General features: G+C 39.2%; 1 protein-coding gene across 5 annotated transcripts in view; it reads right to left on the reverse strand.

Moving 5' to 3' along the window:
• LOC144653068 (VWFA and cache domain-containing protein 1-like) overlaps positions 1-19,754 on the reverse strand; it is a 49,816-nt gene extending 30,062 nt beyond the window's left edge. The window contains exons 1-18 of one of the 5 annotated variants that reach the window (XM_078512983.1): positions 19,598-19,754; positions 16,020-16,076; positions 14,951-15,079; positions 13,500-14,186; positions 12,982-13,126; positions 12,416-12,542; positions 11,414-11,481; positions 11,153-11,254; positions 10,423-10,798; positions 10,003-10,151; positions 9,554-9,709; positions 9,168-9,305; positions 8,740-8,857; positions 8,414-8,513; positions 8,226-8,309; positions 7,883-7,990; positions 7,568-7,655; positions 147-199 (exon numbers count right to left, since the gene is read on the reverse strand). In XM_078512983.1, coding sequence (XP_078369109.1) covers positions 147-199; positions 7,568-7,655; positions 7,883-7,990; positions 8,226-8,309; positions 8,414-8,513; positions 8,740-8,857; positions 9,168-9,305; positions 9,554-9,709; positions 10,003-10,151; positions 10,423-10,798; positions 11,153-11,254; positions 11,414-11,481; positions 12,416-12,542; positions 12,982-13,126; positions 13,500-14,134 — 2,447 coding nt within the window. In that variant the 5' untranslated portion in view covers positions 14,135-14,186; positions 14,951-15,079; positions 16,020-16,076; positions 19,598-19,754. Of the gene's footprint in view, positions 1-146; positions 200-7,567; positions 7,656-7,882; positions 7,991-8,225; positions 8,310-8,413; positions 8,514-8,739; positions 8,858-9,167; positions 9,306-9,553; positions 9,710-10,002; positions 10,152-10,422; positions 10,799-11,152; positions 11,255-11,413; positions 11,482-12,415; positions 12,543-12,981; positions 13,127-13,499; positions 14,187-14,950; positions 15,080-16,019; positions 16,162-17,615; positions 17,645-19,597 lie in introns of those variants that run through there. The other 4 variants (XM_078512982.1, XM_078512984.1, XM_078512985.1 and 1 more) reach the window with 4 other exon arrangements.
• Between the last annotated feature and the right edge of the window lie 2,472 nt (positions 19,755-22,226).

The following is a 22,226-nucleotide window of genomic DNA, read 5'->3' on the forward strand; positions in this document are numbered from 1 at the left end:
GGCTTCAGTCCACCTTCATAAGAGTCTCACTTGGTCAAGTTAGTGCATTGTAAAGATTGAATTAAATTAGTTAAATTAGAGCACTATAAACCTTAAAAACATAAACATTAACGTGGGTATTTAACTTTTTACAACATATAACTTACCCGCTGCGTTCGAGTACGTACAAATCCATGTTAGCATCCTTATCCAAGACAACCTGAAATGTAATGATGATAGTAATGCATATTGTGACGATAGGTTTTTTCACTATCAGGACGGGGAATGAAACTGGACTTTTGCGGCGGACAATACCTCAACTTGAGGGAATTAACTCTTGAGCACTCGCTCACTGCGGGAATGGAAACTGGTCACAATTTCCTGTACACGGGAATCTGCGGCAACTGATACTACCTTCTGTAAAATATGGTTTAGTTTTATGGGGATCGTGTTGTAACTCCGATATGCTAGACTCTATAGAAAGACTACATTGTAGGGCGGCAAGAATAATTTTTAACTTGCCCAAGGACATGCCGTCAAATGATGTGCTCAAATATGATCAGTGGTCTACCCTTTCCCTGTATTATAAGCTCGACATCCTTAGGCTATTTTATAAGGCAAACAACGGCAGCCTGCCCGAGCCCCTGACGAAATCGATACTAGACAACTCCAGTCATGGCTATTCGCTCCGAGGAAAACAACTATCTTCGATACCAAGATTCAACTCGCGATTCATAAAGAATTCACTCAGATACAAGGGATCTGTTCTTTGGAACATTGTTAAATACCACAATCAACAGAAGAGTTGTTCAAGTTTTTTAGAGCTAAGAAAGCATGTTGTAAATAGAGCATATTTTAAAGATTTCAATTTTAACGCGCTGTCGGCTTAAAAAACCCGCCACAGACACAGTGATTTTATATATAATTAGTTTTTAGTTAATCGTTTGTTGTTCTACCCTACGTGAAAGGCGTAACTGAAAGAATCTCAAAAGTTCTACGCAACAACGGGGTCAAAGTTGGCTTTAAACCACTTAACACGTTACGCACACGCTTCCCCAGACCGAAGGACAAACTCACAGCATTCCAGTCTAGATGTGTAGTTTACAGAGTTAACTGCTTTGACTGCAATTTTACCTATTATGGACAAACGGACAGAGCGTTAGCTACTCGAATTAAAGAACATCAAAGAACAGTCCGTGTTTGCGACAAAAACTCTAAGATTGCGCAACACGCGAACACGTTTGGCCATGATATGGATTTCAATCATGCAGCGGTGGTGGACAAGTCAGGCGATTACCACAAGAGGCTTTTCCTAGAAGCGTGGCATTCGCAGAGGGACCAGAATGCGGGAAATGAACATATAGACATCCCTGATGTATATAAGTCACTTACATAATGTTCATAGTCTCGCGCAGCGTTCGCGTGTATTTGTATTAGTCACTCGCGCGCGCGTACAATGTGAAACCGTTAAAAAGCCGTTTTATGCCATGATAACAACCGAAGAAGACCGAAGATTCTCGGTCGAAACGTCTTGAGCACATTATGAGCGTTGTTTACGCTCAAATAAGTCAGCGTCAGAATTTATAAAGAGTATTAATGTCAACTCCTGACTGTAATTTTGGTATTTTTCGTTTAGTTTTTAGTTAGTTTATTGTAATCATTTAGTATACATAGCAACAGTCTAGTTAGTATTTAATTAAATAATTAGTTTTACTGTATAAGAATTGTAATTTTAGATTTTTTAATTGTAATTTTAATCTTAGCATAGTTAATTTAAATACACGACCCCACAAGCTTTTAGCTTTTATTATTATCGTGTCAAAATAAAGTTTTATCTATTTATCTATCTATCTGGAATTCGGACAAACCCAAGACTCAAACACAGAAGTGAACTTCAACGCTGTTTAATCTTCTTCTTGCAGTGTTATACAATTCGTAAATCGAGAATGTGAAATGTCGAAGGTCCGATATGTAAATCGAAATACAGTAACAATGTTGCAAAATTTATACTAACGGCTCTCTGACTATTGCATCAGCTAAGTAAACAAGGAACGCTGCACTAAACGTTAAACACGAGTTCGGATAACTAAAAATAAATCATAACATGTGCATTTCACGTGTCTTAATTGTCTCAACGAAGGTTCAAGAAGGTTCGGTAAAGAAATGTAAATTAGATTTCTTGCCACGTTGGCAGAATGAGCTAAATTTAGAAAATACAGTAAAAACCCGCGTGTAAGAACCTGCTTTTTTAGAGTTTGGCAAAACAGGTTCTTATATTTTGGGGTACTTACTGGCATTTTTTAGCTTCCCTGTGCAATTCTTGATCTCTAAAGACATCCTTTTTGATAAAATACAGTTATTGTATTATAAATAAAATAGTTTAACCCCACATATAAGAACCTTTTGGGGTATTGAGGAAGCAAATTTCTGCCAGGAGGTTCTTAATTTCTAGGTTCTTACACGCGGGTTTTTACTGTACTGGTTGTCAGTAGTTTTACTAAAGATCATGTGACTACGGATAGTACTTTTACTGGACGATAGCATCATAGTAAAATCGCGAACTATAGTAGTTTTACTGGATAAACAATTAAAAACAAGGTAATTTCCCTAATATTATACGGTTAAACAACGAAATGACTAAAAAACGGTAAATCCTCTCCTAACAATATAAAGTCGGAATTAACCCGTGTTTTCTCTTGGATATGATATAAAAAAACACAAAGAGTAATACTTGCAACGGTTTTTCTAAGAAAATTTAACTTGCGCAAACTTGTTGGAAAAAACCCCGATAGAAGTGCAGTTCAATTCCTGCTTCAGTACAACAATCAATTTAAGGACGACTGATGGTACTCAGCTTTAAGGAGGCTCGATGTAGTTTTTTTAGTCCTAGGGTGGTTGTATTGAAAATGAAACTTTTCTAGGAAGCCAATCTTCGATTTTTGTCAAAATACGCCGTAATGATCAAATATGACAAAAGTTTAATTTTTTACTGGTCACTAACTCACAAAGGTCACCATAGCAACGATTGTCCTTTTCTTTTGTTTTAAAACAAGCTTGATTTTCTCGAAATCTAGATTGACTCTTGGTATTCATCTTTTGATATGTTTAAGTATAGTGGATTGACTACCTGTAGACAAAATTTTAGAAAAATCTGTAAGAGCGATTTGGAGTAAATCAAGAATGAAGTTTCTTTTAACTTCTTGTAGTTTCCTACAATCGGCAGTCGATATATTTTATCAAATTAAAGCAAAACCTCTCCCGCTTTTAGTTAATGGTCTTTCATGGTGTAAGTATTTATATTTCATTTTGAATAACTGTGCTCAAATACTACGAAACAATTTTAAAAGCGCCTATTTCACATTAAAACGGGATTTTTTTGAAAACGTCATTCTTGATTTACTTGAAAACGCTCTTACAGATTTTTCTAAAATTTCGTCAACAATTACTCCATCTTCTTCACTTCACTTGTCCCCTGGCGCCAAGTTGGCGCATAGGGCCTCCACATGTGCTCTCCATCGATTCCTGTCTTGCGCTGCAGTGCGCACCTCTCTCCAGGACTGCCACCCTGCTTTGGACCTCTCCTTTTCTACTGTGCGCCGCCAGGTTGTTTTTGGCCTACCTCTCTTTCTCCTTCCCTCTGGGGTCCATGTCAGGGCTGTAACACAGTCATTGTCAGGTTGTTGTCAGAGGATGTGTCCAATGAATCGCCATCTCCTTCTTCTTACCTCTTCACTCAATTTCTCCACGTTAGCCCCTTCCAGTAGCTCTCTATTACTAATCTTATCTTGCCATTTAATCTTCATTATCCTCCTCAGGCATCGGTTCTGAAACACATCGATTTTCTTAGCATCACCTTCGTTCATTTTCCATGTTTCGCAACCATACATGAGAACTGGTTTGACCAATGTTTTGTATAGCCTGATCTTCGTATTCCTCGACACACTGCTGGAATTCCATACTCGATTTAGCTTCACAAACGCTCCCCTCGCTTACCCTAGCCTAGCCTTGATGTCCTCTTCTCCGCCCCCCTTGTTTACATACTGTGGCTCCTAGATAGATTAACTTCTCTACATCTTCCAACGCCAGACCATTCACTGTGATGGCTTCATTATTCTTTGCATTGACATCAAGACTTTGCACTTCCCGACATTTACCCGAAGGCCTGTCCTTTCTGCATTTTCTACCAGCCTGTTTGTTTTCAACTGCATGTGTCTTTGGGTTGAGGAAATTAAAGCTACATCGTCAGCGAAGTCTAGGTCCTCAAGTTTTGATGTAAATTTCCACCTTAGCCCGGTTCCCTTCTCTTTCACAGTATGCCTCATTACCCGGTCTACAATGAGCAGGAAAAGAAAGCCAGACATTGTACATCCTTGCTTGACACCAGTCGTTAGTTCGAACCATTCTGAGGTTGCTTCTTCCTCCGCAAAAGCACATTCAAAGCCATCGTACAGCGCTCTAACTATGTTGACAATCTTCTGTGGGATACCATACTGATTCATTATCATCCATAAGCCGTTTCTGTGCACTGAGTCAAACGCCTTCTCGAAATCTACGAAATTGATATAGAGAGTTGCCTGCCATTCATTCACTTGCTACAATATATTGCGTAGGATGAAAATTTGCTCCGTCGTTCCTCTACCAGATCTAAATCCAGCCTGTTCCTTACTGATCCTGTTGTCAATCCCCATGCGAATGCGATCAATTACAATTCTTCCCAATATCTTGCTAGCAACTGGTAGGAGAGTCACTCCCCGCCAGTTCTTACACTCCCTTAAGTTCCCTTTCTTCGGTATCTTAATAATGAGTCCCCTCTTCCATTTACGTGGGACCTTTTCCAGACTCCAGATCGTGTCTATAAGTTATTTCACTCTGTCGGTTGTAAATTCAAGGTCTGCCTTCAGTAGTTCTGCTGTTATCATATCTTCACCAGGGGCTTTACCATTCTTAAGACTCTTTATTGCCCTTCTTATCTCAGCTTTGCTCACAGGTCCCGTGTCAATGTCAGCTATGTCCTGTTGTTCACAATCTTCTTCATTGATCGGGTAGGCTGGCTCGTCCTCCCTATTGAGTATCTCCATGAAATGCTCTCTCCACCGCTTCCTTCTATCCTTATCGCTGGTTACGGCGTTACCATTTCTGTCGTTGACTACTGTGCTCTGCCTTGGTTTGTCGTTGCAGATCGTTTTAGTTAAGTTGAGAAGAGTATTCATGTGTTGCATATTCGCTGCTTCCTCTGCTTCTTTTGCTATCCCTTCTGTCCAATTCCTCTTGTCCCTGCGTATTTGCCTCTTCACTTCTCGGTCTTTGGCTTTATATTCTACTCGCCTCTTTTCTTTCAGTCTCTCGGAGCTGGTTCCATCAAGTTTTAGTTTAATCGTTTTCCTCTGCTCAATCAGGTCCCATGATTCTTTACTGATCCATGGCTTAACTTTCTTTTTCTTATATCCTAGAACTTTCTTTGCTGTCATATTGTAAGCCTTCTCTATGATATCGTTAGCCTTCTCCAGCTCAGCTTCTGCCCGATCTGTTTCGTCATCTTCCAGCTCCTCCCTCTGCAATATCTCAAACCTGTTCCTTAGTTCCAAACAAAACTGCCTCCTACACACATCGTTCTCCAGCTTCTGAGTATCTATCTCGTTCTCCTAATTCCACGTCTTTTAGGAGCTGCTTTTAGCTTTAACCTCAGTTTGGTGCAAACTAGGTGGTGGTCACTGGCGATATCAGCTGATCTTATGGCTCTTGTCTCCAGCACAGATGTTCTAAATTTCCTGTTGATTAACACATGATCTATCTGATTGCAAGTGCGTCTATCAGGGGATATCCAAGTTTGTTTATGGATCTCCTTATGAGGAAATATCGTACCTGTGATCACTAGGTCGTTCATGCCGCAAAACCCGCATAGTTTCTCGCTATTGTCGTTCCTGGTTCCAACTCCATGTTTACCCATGACCCCTTTTTCTTTCGTATCCTTCTACATCGCTGCTGGTGATAACCAGCAAATCGTGCTTCGGTGTTTTTTCCACTATTGCCTGGAGCTTCTCATAGACCTCTTCATCAGTGTCATTAGTGGGGGCATAGACATGTATCAGCGTTAACTTGACATACCTAGCTAGAGTGGAATCTGGCTCGAATTATTCGCTCATCTATAGGTGTCCAGTTGATCAATGCTTTTGCTGCATCTTTGTTTAGCATGATGGCCACGCCATGTTGATGAACTTCGTCATCTCTGCCAGAATACACTATTGTCTCACCTGTAGTGAGAATCCCGGGGGGGGGAGCACTCCTTTATTAGGGCTTAACGAGGACGTGCGTCCCGATAGGGTATGGTTTTCAGGCTTTTTTGTCTTGAACGGGGTATATTTTTCACCCATTTTTGTCTTAAACAGGGTATCTCTGCATGGACCAAAGTGAAACAGGATAGGCTTATATGCCTGCAGAGGTGTAACAAGCCGAATTTTCACAAATGCTTCCGTATTGCTGACTTACGTTGATTTCGGCATTGATACTTAGCTTAATTCACGATCACAACAAGCCAGTGAGGTACTTGTTTATGTCTTATACGGGGTATCAAAAATTGGCAATCTGTCTTAAACAGGGTAGGAAAATCAGAGGTTCGTGTCTTAAACAGGGTCAGGGTTTAGGAGGCCGGGCCGCACCTCCCTACCCGAAATTATGTCGAGTACCCCCCCCCCCCCCGGGGTGAGAATGAACTTCCCCGATCCACACCATCTGCTTTCACTTATACCCATTATCTGCAACTTAGCCTCTCTCATTGCTTTCGCCGCTTGGGCTGCCTTCCCTTGTGCATACAAGGTTCTTACGTTCCAGTTTCCTATCCTCAACTGTGTTTTTGGGTGCACTAATGGCGTCCTTGGCTCCAGAGTTTCCATGCGGCTTTCGCTCTGGAGCGTCATGTTGTGTGCCACTCGGCCCCCAAGATTCGGTAGATTGCCTCTAATGTGTAAGGTTTCCGTAATCATTCATTTTTTTACGAGGTTAGGTGATTAGCCTAACGCCCGACCCCCAACCTGGAGGACCAGGGGCTGCCCTTTGTCAGGTCTCTATCCCTTGACCAATCCGGCACGGTTGAACCCACCAGGGACTAAGTCCCCACCGGCATAGCTCTTGGGGTCACTGAGACACGCAAGCTCTACCAAGGTGACAAGCCCAGGGTCATTAGGGTCATTAGTCCATCTACTAAACTTTAACATATCAAAAAATAAATACCAAGAGTCAATCTAGATTTCGAGAAAATTAGGCTTCTTTGAAAACAAAAGAAAACGACAATCGTTGCTATGGTAACCTTTGTGGCTAAGTGAACAGTAAAAAATTAAACTTTGGTCATATTTAATATGATTATGGCGTAATTTGGCAAAAATCGAAGATTGGCTTCCTTGATAATTTTCATTTTCAAAAAAAAAAACACCCTAGGGCTAAAAAAACTACATCGAGCCTCCTTAAAACATGACATCGATCAACAGATAAGAGTAATTAGTACGCGCAACAATATGTCATATACAATGGTCTACTTTTCCTTTTTGCTACTTATTAGATGGTGAAAGTGACCTCAACTTTGAACTGGACTTACTTTATCAGTAATAAGCTTTACGAAAGAGCTCTCGGTCATCTCCAGTCCCATCACCGCTAATACGTCTCCCAGCTGACCAGTCCCGCAGCTACATGTCAAAGGAAATAACTGTGAGACGTCATTAGGATCTGCTACCTCACCCTAGGATATGCAGCCTTCGGATGTGTTAGTAAAAGCGCTTTGCCTTAAGTCGCCGTGGTAGAATTAAAGAACTCTTAAAGCGATATAAAGGTACAAAACTCAGTATTGGAAGAGGTGTTGTTTAAAAAATGCTTAATAGCGCTTTTGCTAGCAGCTTTTCATTTCAAGACTTACCTTGTCTTGAGTATAGCTTTACTTAAGCTGAGCATTCTGTCCTGTTGGTATGCTGATGTTCTTAATGATACTACGAGCGTCTCCGGCGATGAGGTTGCTTCTCTGTACCTGTCAAATAATCAATTACAATGTTTATAACAGGGTACTAAAATACTATGCGGAACTCCTACTATTTAACAATTATTCTTTGAAATCGAGGTGAATATTCTGCCGCTATTCACCGAGATTTCAAAGACATAGAAATAATGGTTAAATGTTTCATACTAACTCTTCAATATATTTTATGTATTTTCCCTTTGTTTATAACCCCTGAACAATTAAAAAAAGACAATCTTTTACTGACCAAGATTGTTGTTGGTGAGAATATGTCTTTTGCAGCCGGAGACCAGGATATGTTTTTAATACCCCTTGTTGGGTTCCTACAAACCTAGTAAGAGAAATTTTCAACTGAATTAATTATTTGGAAATTAACCAGAATTTTTCCTGTGCATATTGTGAAAACGAAATGTGTCGTCACAAGCTTAAGCTCACCTCCAGCTAACTACATCCGGGTTTAAAATGTCTGCTCTCTGCCAGATTTCTTCTAACTCTGCAGTCAGTTTCACTTCTGCGCGGACTGCTTCACTAAGACCTGTAGATGGTAGATGATAGATGTCGATGATGTTGCTATTAAAACGAAGGCATCATTCCCTTCTGTTAAATTTCTAAAAGCGAATAGTACTGCATCCTTTCATCTGCTATAGTTACAATGCTGTTGTCTTTTAGGCACAGAAACAAACTCTTAATGGTGGTTTATCATTTTTCTAGTTTACAATACTTTTTCAAATGTATCTGCGTTGTTTACTCATAAGCCAAACCTTTATACTGAGCCTTGAAAGTGTTGTCATTAAAGAATAGCTGAATATCTTGCACGTCTTTCAGGGTCTCCGTCACGTAGATATACTCATCAGAATCGTTAAATGCAACTGGGGCAATCTGAAATTCAAAAGTTTGGAGTTTCAGTGATATCTGAAATGACTTTGCCGTTGACAAAAAAGAAATATATATTTGTCAGAGTGAAAAAAGTCGAGTCTCTTTATTTTGTTGAAACTGAGAATATGAAAAGATGTTACTGCGAGAACTCAACTGCAGTTAGGTCCTAATCGGAAACTTCCCTACTATTTGGTTTAATCAGGTTCGAAATTAGGTTTTCAATATCAGTTTGAAAACAAAAAAAATGTCTTTTATTGTTTTCAAAGGATTTAGCAAATTACGTATATTAACATTTTAGAATATCACAGATTACCTTTACAGTGGAAGACGTTGGAGATATGAGAAGATTGTCTCTCAAACCGCAGATGTCCTCAGGATGGGAGTTTGTGTCATTCCACGACAAATCCAAGCGATGGTAGAACGATGATGAAATCTGCGAAGTACCTCTAAACTATACAGAACGACCAAGGAAATAGAAAAGCATACATGTGAGAAGAAAGGGAAAGTCCACGAAGTATGTTTTACTGACACTCTAGACTATAGCAGAAGATGCGAAGTATTAACAAAGCAAAGCGAAGCATATGGCTAGTGTAGAGACTGGACCAAGAAATGCTATGTTGGTAGTTTTGTATAAGCATTTGTCGGGCATGTATTCTTTCTTTCTCTGTCACTTCCAGCAAACTAATGGCTCTAACTTACTGATGTTAAGTTTGTTCCAACAGATTGTCCATCAGCCACTACTAAGACAATAAAATAGGCACCGCTTGCTACTGGTGACCACAGGTAAGTGGCGTTAGTGTAGAATATGTGTGTTCCATCTGTAGTCTGATCACCAAGTGGCACAGGAAACCCAGCCTACAAAAAATGACAAATCATGAAGATTAAAGGGATTATTTTGATATGCACCCCCAATTTTCATTGGTGATTTTGGAGCGAGGCGATGTCAATAGATAACATGCAAAAGGTGTTTCCACGATAAATTAACATTGTTTTATAACGCAGTTTGTTTTTAAGGCAATATGAGTCATCCTGTATTGCTGTAGTGCGCATACACAGTGCACGTACACAGTTTTCTCAACGAAATGGCCAGTACCACGCACGAGCGTTAGCTTGCCATGCGAACAGCGCAGCAAAGTCAGGCTATTTACCTGGAAGCGCTGATAACCCAAGCCTCCCCCTGTTATGTTATTTATGACGTCAGAAGGCAGCCTGCTCTCAAACAGTGTCAGTGGCAAAAATGACCGGCTGCTTGTTGTATCAGTAGGACCAGGAAGAGATGGATGCAAAATGGTGCGACCTGAAATACAGCAATGCATCTTTCATAAATGCGACGCTCAGTTAATAATAAATAACCCACTAAGCTCAGTGGTGCATGCTCAATGCACGAGCAAATGATGATTTAGGATAGGATCATATTAGTCATTGTTAAAATCTCGTTTTGTAAGTCACCTGATTTCAAATTTCTGGATTGCTCAAACAAATCGAGAATCGAGAACGTTTAAGTTTGGTTCAGTTCTAGAGTTGTTTCAAGGAACCTTTTGAAAACTATTTATCCTTCACAGTATTACCTTCTTTGTCTACAAGTATAGCATAGGACAGGGAGGTAGACGAGACCTGGAGGGCCTCTTTGAAAAGGCGCTCCAGCGGCAGGTCCAGTGCCAGCACTCCTATGAGTGATTCATTTTGAGTCAAGGCTAGTGACATTGTCACCACAAGACCCAGCCTCGAGTCAGTGTAAGGCACAGAAAGTCTGGGTTTCTGTCCAAGAGGAGTCTTGATTGATGTGTAGTAGCTTCCCATGACTCGTTTCAACACGCCACCATGTTGATCTTTGATTTCAAAAAACACACCGCTATTTTGGTTAGCAATTGTTTGTAATCTTTGCAGACCGTTAGCCGATATGCCTGTACCAAGTGCGTATGTGTTGACTTGGACTGTGTGGTTCTATGAAATAAAATAAAATAAAAAAATAGTTTAGTTATAAGAATGAGCAAACACCCATGCAAAAAGGCGAGAATCAGCTTAAAATAACACAAAAATGTATGCTCTTCACAGGATCAACGAACACTTCTCATTTGATTATAAACACTAATTTGTTTTTCGTTGTCATGTTCCTCTCAAAACACTTTTAATAATTAGTATCTCTGATGACGGTTAGTCCTTCAAATATCAGCTTCTCAGTGAGAGTTTTTTCGAATTTTGTAGAATGTAACTGTATCAACTTCCTTTTCATTTTAACAAACATCAATAAAATCCCGAAAGGTCATCCTATGTGACTGATATTCACAAATAACATACCATCCTAGCCTGTCCCTCGTCAATTGCTTCATATATCCCGGCTTCAGCATCATTTGGATTACCATCCGTCAGAAACAAGATTATGTTCCTTCTTCCAGAGCCCTGACAAAAAAAACAAATTAAAACGAAACGAATTTCATTGAAGTTCACTGCTTTACTAAGCATTGGAATTAAATTAAACAAAGTCTCCAGACCATACCCGTCATACCCTTTAGTGCGATATTTAACTGACGAAAACAAATGGTTCGTCAGATGTCGTACCTGATTTCTGGTCACATTTTGAAACATGGAGAAGGCGTGTTTGAAAGCTTTGGCATAAAAAGTTGATCCTGCAACAAAAACAATATCTTTTTTTATACACCTGAGAACAATCCAGGCGTGATTTTTAAGCTAAATACCTTAGACACTCAAATAAACTTATTTATTTGTTAGTGACCGAAATGCATACTTTGTTATCTTATAGAAACTTTACCCCTTACTTAGCTTTCATAAATAACTTGATAACAGTAATTTCTATCACGCGTACTGTCTAATTGAAGCTTCCATCAAACGAACAAAATGAACACATTTTCCTTTTTAGGTCCATTCGTTTTTTTTTTTTTGTTTTTTTTTTTTGCAATAACACCGAAAATGTACCAGCGAATCTGACATTAAATCAGTGCAAAATTGAACGCGCAGACCGTAAGATCACTTTTTCTCTGCTTGAAGTAGACGAGTTGTCAGAGTTTCACCCGAAGTGCCCCATTTGGCATTTCACAACTTGCCCGTTTCCGTGTTTGGAAAAGTCGCAATAATTTCTCAAGTTTCCCGAAAGTTGCCTTGCGTTGCGGTTCAGTTAAGCCTGGTTTTGAATTTCACTAGCGAAGCACAAGCGTAAGGATAACAGCTATAATTTCACCGTGAATATAGCTTCGACGCAAGCAAAAGCACAAACACATTGAATTTTGATGCTTGAACTTGTGTCAAGCACAAGCACAAGGGTCATATTTTTTCCTGTTCGCGTGCTTGCGTTTGTGCTTGGGCTTGTGCTTGCGTCGCTAGTGAAAACCAAGCTTTACTGCCCCTTCTTCAGTCTAAAGAAGGGGCAGTAACCCCGAAACGTATGGGAAAGAATTATCTACCATCTGGCGCATTTTACATTTACATTTTAAATTATCGTTTAAACACACTGGTAGAAGACCCTACTTATTGATAAAGATAAAATTATTCCCTCTACAATGCACGGGACTTTCTAGCGTGGGAAGAAGTTTATTACAGCCCTACCAAGCGCTCTGAGTTCCCGGACCCACTGTTTTAATTTAGCCAAATTAGCAGGAATCCCTGATGCTACTGTGGTGCCAAAACATCCAGAGGGAGTCTGAATCTTGTGCGAGAATGCTAAGATGCCAACCTAGATAATATGATAAACGAAAAAAGTGAGTCTTCATATGTACATGTCACGCACAACTCTCGATATTATAAAAGGAATTCTAACAAGAAACCTTGATAATTGGTGTCGTCAGTTAGGTCTGCTTTGCCGTGATTGAGACACTCACTGAGTGGATATCCTGGTTGATCCATCAGTTTCACTTTGTGACCAAAGGTTTTCTTTGCTTGTAAACCTTGCTTCTCGCCACATTTAATTTCTCCCAACATATCAATAAACTAGTTAGAGGTACCTATCTCAGTTGTTGCATTTTTGAATCTCTGTTTATATTTCTATTTTTAACTTTGAAAATAAGTACAGGCAACTTACTAACCAGAGCTTAGAAAGTTTAAGAATGCATGTTTTTAATAATTTCTCTTGCCTTGGTTAGAGTTATCTTTCTAGCAATATGGTGATTACTTACATTATCTTGTGGTGAGAGTGTGTCCAGTACTGTTAGAGCGGCCTCAATAGCCAGCCTCATTCTCGGTCCTGACATTGAACCACTTCGATCAATGATAATCACAAGATTCTTTTTAACAGGCGATGCTGTTTCCACGTACCACGATCTGAATTGCAATAACACAACATACACAGCGACAATATGACAGGCTTCATTGGACATAGAATGGATGTTAGGTTCAATTAGGTCCATCTCAAACTCTAAGAAAATTAAGCGCCCTAGTTCAATAGTTTCCTTGGAATCAGTTCTCCGCTTGACTCCATATTAGTTTTCACTGTTAGCTTATTACCCTCATGCGTTATTAAAGAGGGTAGATCAGGGTTTTAGAGCTTAAGACTAGCTGTATCTCTAATTTAAGGCTGTCGTAAAAGTATCTTTCAGCATTTCGCCTTCTATCCTGTGTTCTATCCTGTGTTACTCACCTGGTCCCCTCACCTGCAGTTCATTTTATATACACGAAAGGTAACAATCACACTTACTTGAACCTTGGGTCGAGTTGTGAAGTGTTGCCATCACAGTAGCGAGTATCCGCCGGATACTGCACATACTCCCCGTCTATAGAACCGTAATATTGCCATGCCACCACCGACGACTTGTTAAAGTTTCTTCTGAATCCATTTAATAACTCACTGTTGAGTCTGGAACTGTTTTGTGCACTTTGTAAAGTTGATTGACTGATGGAACAGCCTGCAGTTAGATCCACAAATGAACGAAGTTTATCGCTGAAGTGAGTGGAACCACTTGAATCGTTTCGTCCGCGGCAGCATTTAGTAACATTTGCTTTTTTAGTCTCTGATGAAAGTTGTTGCACGTTTTTACTGAGGTCCTTTAAAACTTTTACAGAAGCGTTCAATCGAGCTGCAGCAGGTTCAGTGATACTGTTAAGCAATCTTGACAAGTCGATGTCTTGACTGGCACAAGAAAGTGAATCGTAGAGTTTCTGAAGATGGTTGAATCCGAGATTTCTCTCCAATACTTCATGCAGACAGTCTGCTAACTGCTTAGCAGCAGCGTTCGTTTGGGCGGCGCCAGCAACAAACGATAAATCACTGTTACTCAGTATGACGAAAATAACAAAAACTGTAACAACTTGTTTAAAAAGAGAGTTTGTCATTTCCTCGCAGACAGGAAGTTATGGCAATTCGACAAACATATACATCCAGTACCTGTTGATCAGAGGTAGGAACTGATTAGTTCTTCGGGAAATTTTAGTGCCCCTTTTTCATTTCTTAAACCAATATTTGAAAACGTAATGTTTGGTTTTTTTAATGGATGCCAACAACTAGAGAAAAGAGAATGTTAGTGAGTTGTCTGAGCATGACATCCCACCGTACAATGTGTTTCCGACCAATTATTGTTTAATTATTTGCAGACTGGACCATGCAATATTGAGTCCGTGTTCACCTGCCAACCTCCCGCATCGATCCCTGTCAAGTGATAACTGATGAGAAATAACTAAACAGACTGGAGCTACATTAATGTTTGCGACATACTAAATTATGCAGGAAACTTCAAAATAATAATCCCGGGAATAATGTATAATAATACGTTTAGAAAACACCAAAAGAAGTAAATCATGAACCAAAAAGGAGCAAGGATGATTAGAAACGGAGAAGATAACTACGCTTGTAACAAACGACGACGTTAAAAAGATTTAGGCTTTTTTCAAGATGCACAAAACGTGAGGTAGCTCCTTTAACACATCTCTAGGCGTGCTTCCAAAACGTGACTTACTTCAAGGCTTATATTTTCACGAAAGGAAGCAGTTTGTAATACGTTCACTTACGAATGTAACTCAGTCATTACCTAATAGTTTGTTTATTTTATTTTTTGTTTGTTTGCTTTTGCTTGCTTTGTTCGTTTGTTCTTTCTTTCATTCGTTCGTTCGTTTGTTTGTTTAGTCTTTTCTTGGCGGAAGTTTTTGCTTTACCTCATAAATTCCTTGGCAGAGGAATCCGGCGTGTCTTTAGAAGTTTTTACATCTCTGAATATGAATTTTTTTCCTTTGATAATATTTGATCAAATAATAAACCAACTACTGGCATATTATCAACTCGGGCTGCAAAAGAATGCAAAGGATCCTTAATGAGTAGGTTTACAAAGCCAAACAGCTTTGACGTACTGATACGGGTGTAAACATTAGCTTTGAAGTGCTAAGGCACTTACTGAGAGAGTTTCCAGATGAGAACATCCAAAGCAGCACGTTTATTAGCACTTGAATATGCCAAGCTCTACTTTATTTTGAACTTGGAGTTCAATTCGCATTTTCAAATGTTAGATAGCGTTTTATAAAAGATAAGTTTAAGTAATACTGGTTCGATTTTTTGCGTGCCGAATGGCATGTTGTCACGGATTAGCTCAAAAGACTCTCAAAAGACTTAGCTGCGAGTCACTTCCTGTTTGGATTTTCAGTCAGTGAGGGTTTACAAGTTAATATTCCCTAATTGTGCAACATCCAATTATTTACTGGTACAGTATAAAAACCCTGTTTAATTGGCTTTATTAGAAGAACAAGTAACCAATGAAACAAGCCCATTAAACTGTGTATACTTTGTGTGAAAAAGTAAAATGTGGACTTGAGTTTATTTTCCGTTTTCCTGTTTGGATTTTTAGTCTAATCAATGAGTGGCGGTTTGCAGGTAAATATGTCCCAATCGTTCAATAAAATTAGTAACTGATACAGCAAAAAGACTGATATGTTAATTTGCTTCATATGAAAAACAAGTTATAATTGCACAAGATCATTTAATTTTGGACGTGTACGGACGTTGACAACGACCTACAGTCTCGATACAGCAGCTGATACAGTCGGTGATGTGCGGGAAATATTAACTAGGTTTCGATTCACAACTAAATGTTTGAGAAAACTTTTGCTAGCTCAACACTTCCAAATGGAAATGTGACGTTTGATTAACTATCCATTGAGGCAATATAGATACGCAAGATAGGGGCAAGGTGATTCATATAATAATGTAACAACAAAACACACAGCTGCTTACCGCCTACTAGGAGTTCAGTGGCCTGGTACGGTTAATCATTCATCATAAGATTGCAGGCTTCAGATCACAATAAAGTACAGTCACAGATGTTATACATCTTTCCATTTCAGATTGGTGCAATCAGTTAGGCAAGTGTGACTCTAGTGACTAGTGAAGACAACTACCTAACCCCTAAGTACTAATCTGTTACATATACACACTTCGACACACTGATTGATAAAGATTAATGACTGTTATAAATAGCCGAACCCATAAATTATAACCCTTATTGACGTCTTTATATTGCGAAATGTATTCGTTATAAGTTGTAAACACTACACAACGGACGAAACATTAAAAATCCAACCTTCTATACTATAGAAGGTTGGATTTTGAATTTTTTTTTAATCCGGCTATAATCATAAACGAGGTATAATGCAGCAAAGTTGGGCATTGCATAGCAACTGTAGAAACATATCAGTGCGTGTCATCGAGCACCTAATCCTCAGCAGAACAAATTATAATGAACAGGTCACGAAAACCAATGACCTTCTCATGTCACTGACGTTCTCCCTTACACCCTCTGCCAAAACCAAATTCAAAGTTGTCACTCTGGCCAGTCACAAGAGCACAAGTGTTTTAAACCAATCGCAGAACGTAGTGAAGTAAAACCGAACGAATACGTCTTTCGACACTCAATCGAAAATTGCTCTCACCGACGGTTAGAAGACAGACAAAGCTCTGCCATTTGAGTTTGACATAAAAAAGTATTCATTTTATCCCTACTGCAAAAAGGGTTTACCGCAAGTTGATTGAACATCACAACTAATCGTATTCCTCATACACAATTAGAATTAATAGAGATGTTATCGCAAGTTTGACGCTTCCATAGTAGAAATCAGTAACGAGTCGTGTTTTTGTTCAAACTCTGAGAACGTTCCACAACAGAAAAGGGGGGTGTTTAACCTTTTAAGACCCTTTAGTTATTAGTCATAAAATCAACACGGTGCTTAATGATGACACTTAGTAAATTCCCCCAGATGCAAGTATGATGAATGTATGGGGACCAGTAAGGAGTTCTTTTATGTTGAATTGGGGCAAAAGTACTAAGCACTAATGCCAGCTTACACTGATTGCTATCACTCAAGTCTCATAATCACTCGATGCAATTTTTCTTCTTATTCATCGACCGAGAGCCCACCACGTGATCTGCCCACACATAATAGTCTGCTCATGCGCAACTGAACACAGTCTGACAGTGATTTTGCTGCAAATAATAATACTGCTCATGCGTAGTTGTCTAGTCCATTTCTGTGAAAAATGGCAGTTCGTTTTCCAGCGTTGTCGGCAAGGGGTTTGTTATCCATTTAAAATTTCTACTACACCAAAACTAAACTTAGCAATTGAACTATAATACAATTTATAAACACGGTTATTGCAAAATATCGTCATTTGTCAGTGTGTTACATATCAATCATTTGCCTCAGCCTTGGGCCTCGGCAAATAGCTGATCTGCTCGTCACTGACAAAACACGGCATTTTGCTCAGCCTCGTACAATTATAATTGTTAAACTATCGTGCGAACAATGTGCTTCCGGGCGTTAGGTTCTTTCTTACCCTCCTATTGACTCATAATATTACTTATAGCTACTGAAACCATTGTTTGAGAACTTTGTCTCGCTCGGCCAGCGCTTTTTCCTCAAATAAAAATAAAATGTTACAGGTCAAAGATTCCTGTATTTACTAATTACATAATGTCAAATCGTAAATCAGCAAGTCAACATAAAAAATAAAATTGTTTACTTTGTCATACATCTCTCCAATAATAAAACGTGTAACGTGTTTGATGGCATAGGCGTACGGGCACCTTCGGTCCTGGGGGGGCGGAGACCTTTTTGCCCGAAAAAAAAAATGGCATGGGTTGAAAGCCGAAAAAAGTGGCATAAAAAAAAAGAAAATAAAACGTGCATTGAAATAGTTGTGTACAAACTTCGCCTGTTTGCTTTAAGTTCTTCAATTTATTTTGTGGCGTCGTCCGAAGGTGTCAATACCGGTACATTAAATCCTTTTTCAATGTACCGGTAAAAATTGAAAATTAAAATCCTTAATTTTATTTATTCATTTTAGTTCAGCAAATATGAAATTAGTTTTGGGATGCAATTAACATTGTTCCCCCCATTTGAAAGTAATAGAAAAGCGTGTAAAAAAATTAGGGATGAATGGGTTTTAAAAACATTTCGTTGAAAGTTTTAAGCTAGCCCTGAGAACTAAACATCTGAGTCGAAAGCATTAGTATAGCTTCATTACATTTAAAACAGCACTGTTTCAAGGTCTTGTACTAAATCCACCGCGCGCAAACGCTCAAACTATGGTAAAACTGATTGCATTTGAATCAAACTGAGGGCTCACGCAGAATTTTTTGAGAAAAATCGAAGATGATATAGCAATTTGCAAGAAGAAATGAAAGCAGATGAATGAGAAATTTGGACTTTCGAACCACAAAGTTCGGTATATTTCCAGTGCTTTTCTTGTTGATGTAATTCGTTTTGAACTTAATGTTGACTAAACTTTTCGGCTTATTTTTTATTTTTTTCTCTTGGCTTATTGCCCGAATTCCAAGCATTTTGCCCGAAACATTTTGGCACTGGGGGGGCTGCAGCCCCCCTCGCCCCCCCGCCTCGTACGCCTATGTTTGATGGGTAGTTGTCTAAAGAAACAAATTACATTCGGTACTGCAATTACCTTGGTTCACTAGCTTGGAAAGAGATTAATATCAGACCTTTTTGCTTGTTTTTAGAAGACTTGTTTGACTGGAGGAGAAGGAGATTACCGGAAAGAGGTCACAGTGTTAAACCAAAAACCGAGTTTTTCATGGTTATCTTACAGTGTTTACCATTAGTCTGAACTGGCCAGACCGGTATAGCAGAGAACAGAGTTCCGTTGTCAGTGAGATTTGTCGTGTCAAGTCACCGGACCGGCTGGCACGGTTCTCATGGGTTCAGACCAATGAAAGCACGCTTAGATGTCTTAGCCTGCAAATACACCCGCCTCACATTCGCTCCCGCAACTACAGCTGTACGTGCGAAACGCGAGGAGAGAGATAATCACCTAAAAGTACGTTCGCTCAACCTATTTTAAACATGTTTCACAAAAAGGCTTCATTTGAGAGAAAATAAAATGTTTCTCTTGTCGACTGCAACTATATTTTTATAAAGCTGAACGATTTCGGGCACCCGTTTTATTTACACCTATAGTCCTATAGCATAGGACCCAAACAAAGCATTTCCATTATCACGGCCGGGTTTGTCCCAGCATAGTTAGCTATGGTCCCAGGCAAGCAAAAGCAGCGCTGTTTCTGGGGAGGGGAGAGTGAACACGCTTGGCATTTCACTCCACAAACTAGCTACTCCTTCACAATCTCAAGAGTTTCTTCAAGCACTTTGATACAGATCTAAAACAATAATATGAATTGCTCAGTCTCTTGAAATTATCAGTAGTACTAAGATCTTTATCAATTATACAATGCCATAACTGAGCTCAATACTACTAGATGCCGATATACGAACTGAGTATTCAGTACAGACTGATTCTTTACATACCCATGCCTGACACAATCCATCAGATGCTGAACAGAAATATTTTGACTTGCCTTCTCCTTGTGATCATTCAGAAGCCACCACAAAACTATGACCTTGCTCTTCAATTAGCTGCTGAATATATCAGTGCAAAGGGAGGGAAACAATTGAGAAGGGACAAGAAGGAAAAACTAATCCAGAGGATATCAAATTCGTCAATTGTTGTCATAACATGACCTCGAATTGTTTCTTCGATAAATGTTTGCAAAAGATATCTGAAGTGCTAACTAAGATAACAGATGAACTACTTAGCGAAAGATTCTCAATGAAAAGAGCACCCTGGCGGTAAGTGCCGTTTTCTTCTTGTCGCGGAAACCTTAATGATCGTGTTAACTCGAATGAACAAGAAACAGTTTTCCAGCAGAATTTTTAACTTGACACCTGTTGAATCAATTACCTGACCATTTCGCAAAAGCGTCCAGTTGGTGGTTATAATTAAATAACATTTTCTTTTTCAAAGATATACAAATTAAATTTGTACTAATCAATTTTCCGTTAATAAATTGACGTAGCTGACGTAATGCTTTATATACTAGTTATGCAACGCTTTCGAGTGGTATACTATGGAATATCCCACGAGTCACTTGAATTTTCTCGGTATACACAGGAGCCTTTAGGCGAGTGTGTATACAAAGAAAATACAAGTGACAAGTGGGATATTCCATAGTATACCACGAGAAAGTGTTGTGTAACTATTTTATACCATGCCATAGAAAAAACGCTTACTAAATTTCATCGAGAATAAGATCGCAGCGCACGATGGGAAGGTTGGGTTGAATACCGTCGAATATACAACGGCTTTCCTGTATTCTGATTAGGCCTTTCTCGATTATGCTAGTAAAACTGGCATTTAATGCTACTAGAAATTCTCGAATAAAGCCAAAAAAAAAGCTAAAATAATGCCTGATTTCTTTAAAAAATGCCACTTGAATTCTAAAGAATGCTTTGTTTTATTTCAAACAAAACGTACAAACTCTTACATTATATGCTCATATTAACAACAGGTGATACTGTAGTGGACTGTAGTGAGCGATCTCTTGCTATAGATGATGGAACTAGTCTATCTTGCAAGTTCGTGGCCGACGCAATCTTCGCTGATCTTGGCTGAGCAAGAGAAAGAGTTACCCGCTGACCACCCATACCTTTTTCCGTTGGTGTACACGCACAAGTAACACAACGCACAAACAGTCGACTCGAAACAGACAGACAACAATCAAATTAATTAATCAAAATTGTGAAACTTTAGGATTATTTATCCTTCTGAGTGCTGAAATCTGGATCACAGTCATGAAAAATGACAGAAAATGCTAGCAATTCTTTTTCAAGAAAAAACGAAAATAAATGCTTGTTTTCCCAAAAAATGCCGAAAAAATGCTAGCATAATCGAGAAAGGCCTAATTCTGATTGGCTCTATTTTCTATGGCATGGTATAAAAGCCGATATAAGGCTCATATAGTGGATAGCCTGCGAATACAGCCGCCTCTCTGCGCTCCGACCCGCTTGCTGCGTTCGGAGGGTAGAGACGGACGAACCCGGATGATAAAGAACAAACATTGTTAGCACTGACTGAACTGCTTCTTGTATAACGGATCCTGTGATACATTGAATTTTTGCTCACTGAAAGCTCTTTTTTGTCCCAGTTTTAAAATTCAGCCTCAACTTCTCAACTAAAACTCAAATAACTTAACTCAAATCACATGTGCAGGGGGTGTTTCTAAAGCCTTCTAGAGAAAAGAGTGATAAAATAGTCTTAAACAACAAGATGCAATTTCAATTACTTCAGAAGAGAAATCTGATTTTAACATACAGAAATTGCTTCAAAATATTCTTGGTTTTCACGTGACGTCATCAAAAATCTAAAACCCAGAATCGAAAGACCCTGAGTTTTTATCCTTTAATGGCAATTAGACGTGCATAATATAAATCCTTTTGAAGGTTTTTTAGCTCGATAGCATTCGCCGTCTTTAAGTTAGAGCATTTTGAATTTCGAAGTTTCACGCCACACGAGATCAAACATGGCCGCCCGAAGGCTGTCACGTATTCTTTAAAAAATGCTTCATCCTGCGATTTTTAACAACCTGGACAGTTGAGGTTTCACGAGAAGTGATATTGTAAATGTTAACTTGTTCATTAGAATGATCTGACCGCTTTTTGTAGTAGAATTGAATGCCAGATGTTTTCATTGATTTCCGGCCGCCATGTTGGAGCCCAAGCAGTTGGACTCCAACATGGCGATTCCATACTGTGCTCTCTCAATTTGCGTGAAACATTTTGACGGATAACTCAAGTACGGAATAACGTACAGAACTGAGACTTGGACAAGTAGTTTATATAATAGTTTTCTACAACCTGTAATATTCTTGATTTTTGTGACTCAATAGTTTTGGATTTATTTTTTCGCGGCGTGACAGTGAAAACCACCTATAAAAGTTTACTGAGTTGCAAAGAATTGCGGCATTTCTAGCAAGGCCTGGAGTCCGGCGAATATAATCTTCACTGAGCGATTGTTCCCAACCATTAAAAAGGGGTAGTTAAGGAAGAAATAAAACTCATAGTGCACGGTCTAACTGTGTTGGTACAACTAGCTCGTGCT

Source organism: Oculina patagonica, chromosome 5 (assembly GCF_052425735.1).
Source record: "Oculina patagonica isolate OP01 chromosome 5, crgOcupat, whole genome shotgun sequence".
Classification (NCBI taxonomy): domain Eukaryota; kingdom Metazoa; phylum Cnidaria; class Anthozoa; order Scleractinia; family Oculinidae; genus Oculina; species Oculina patagonica.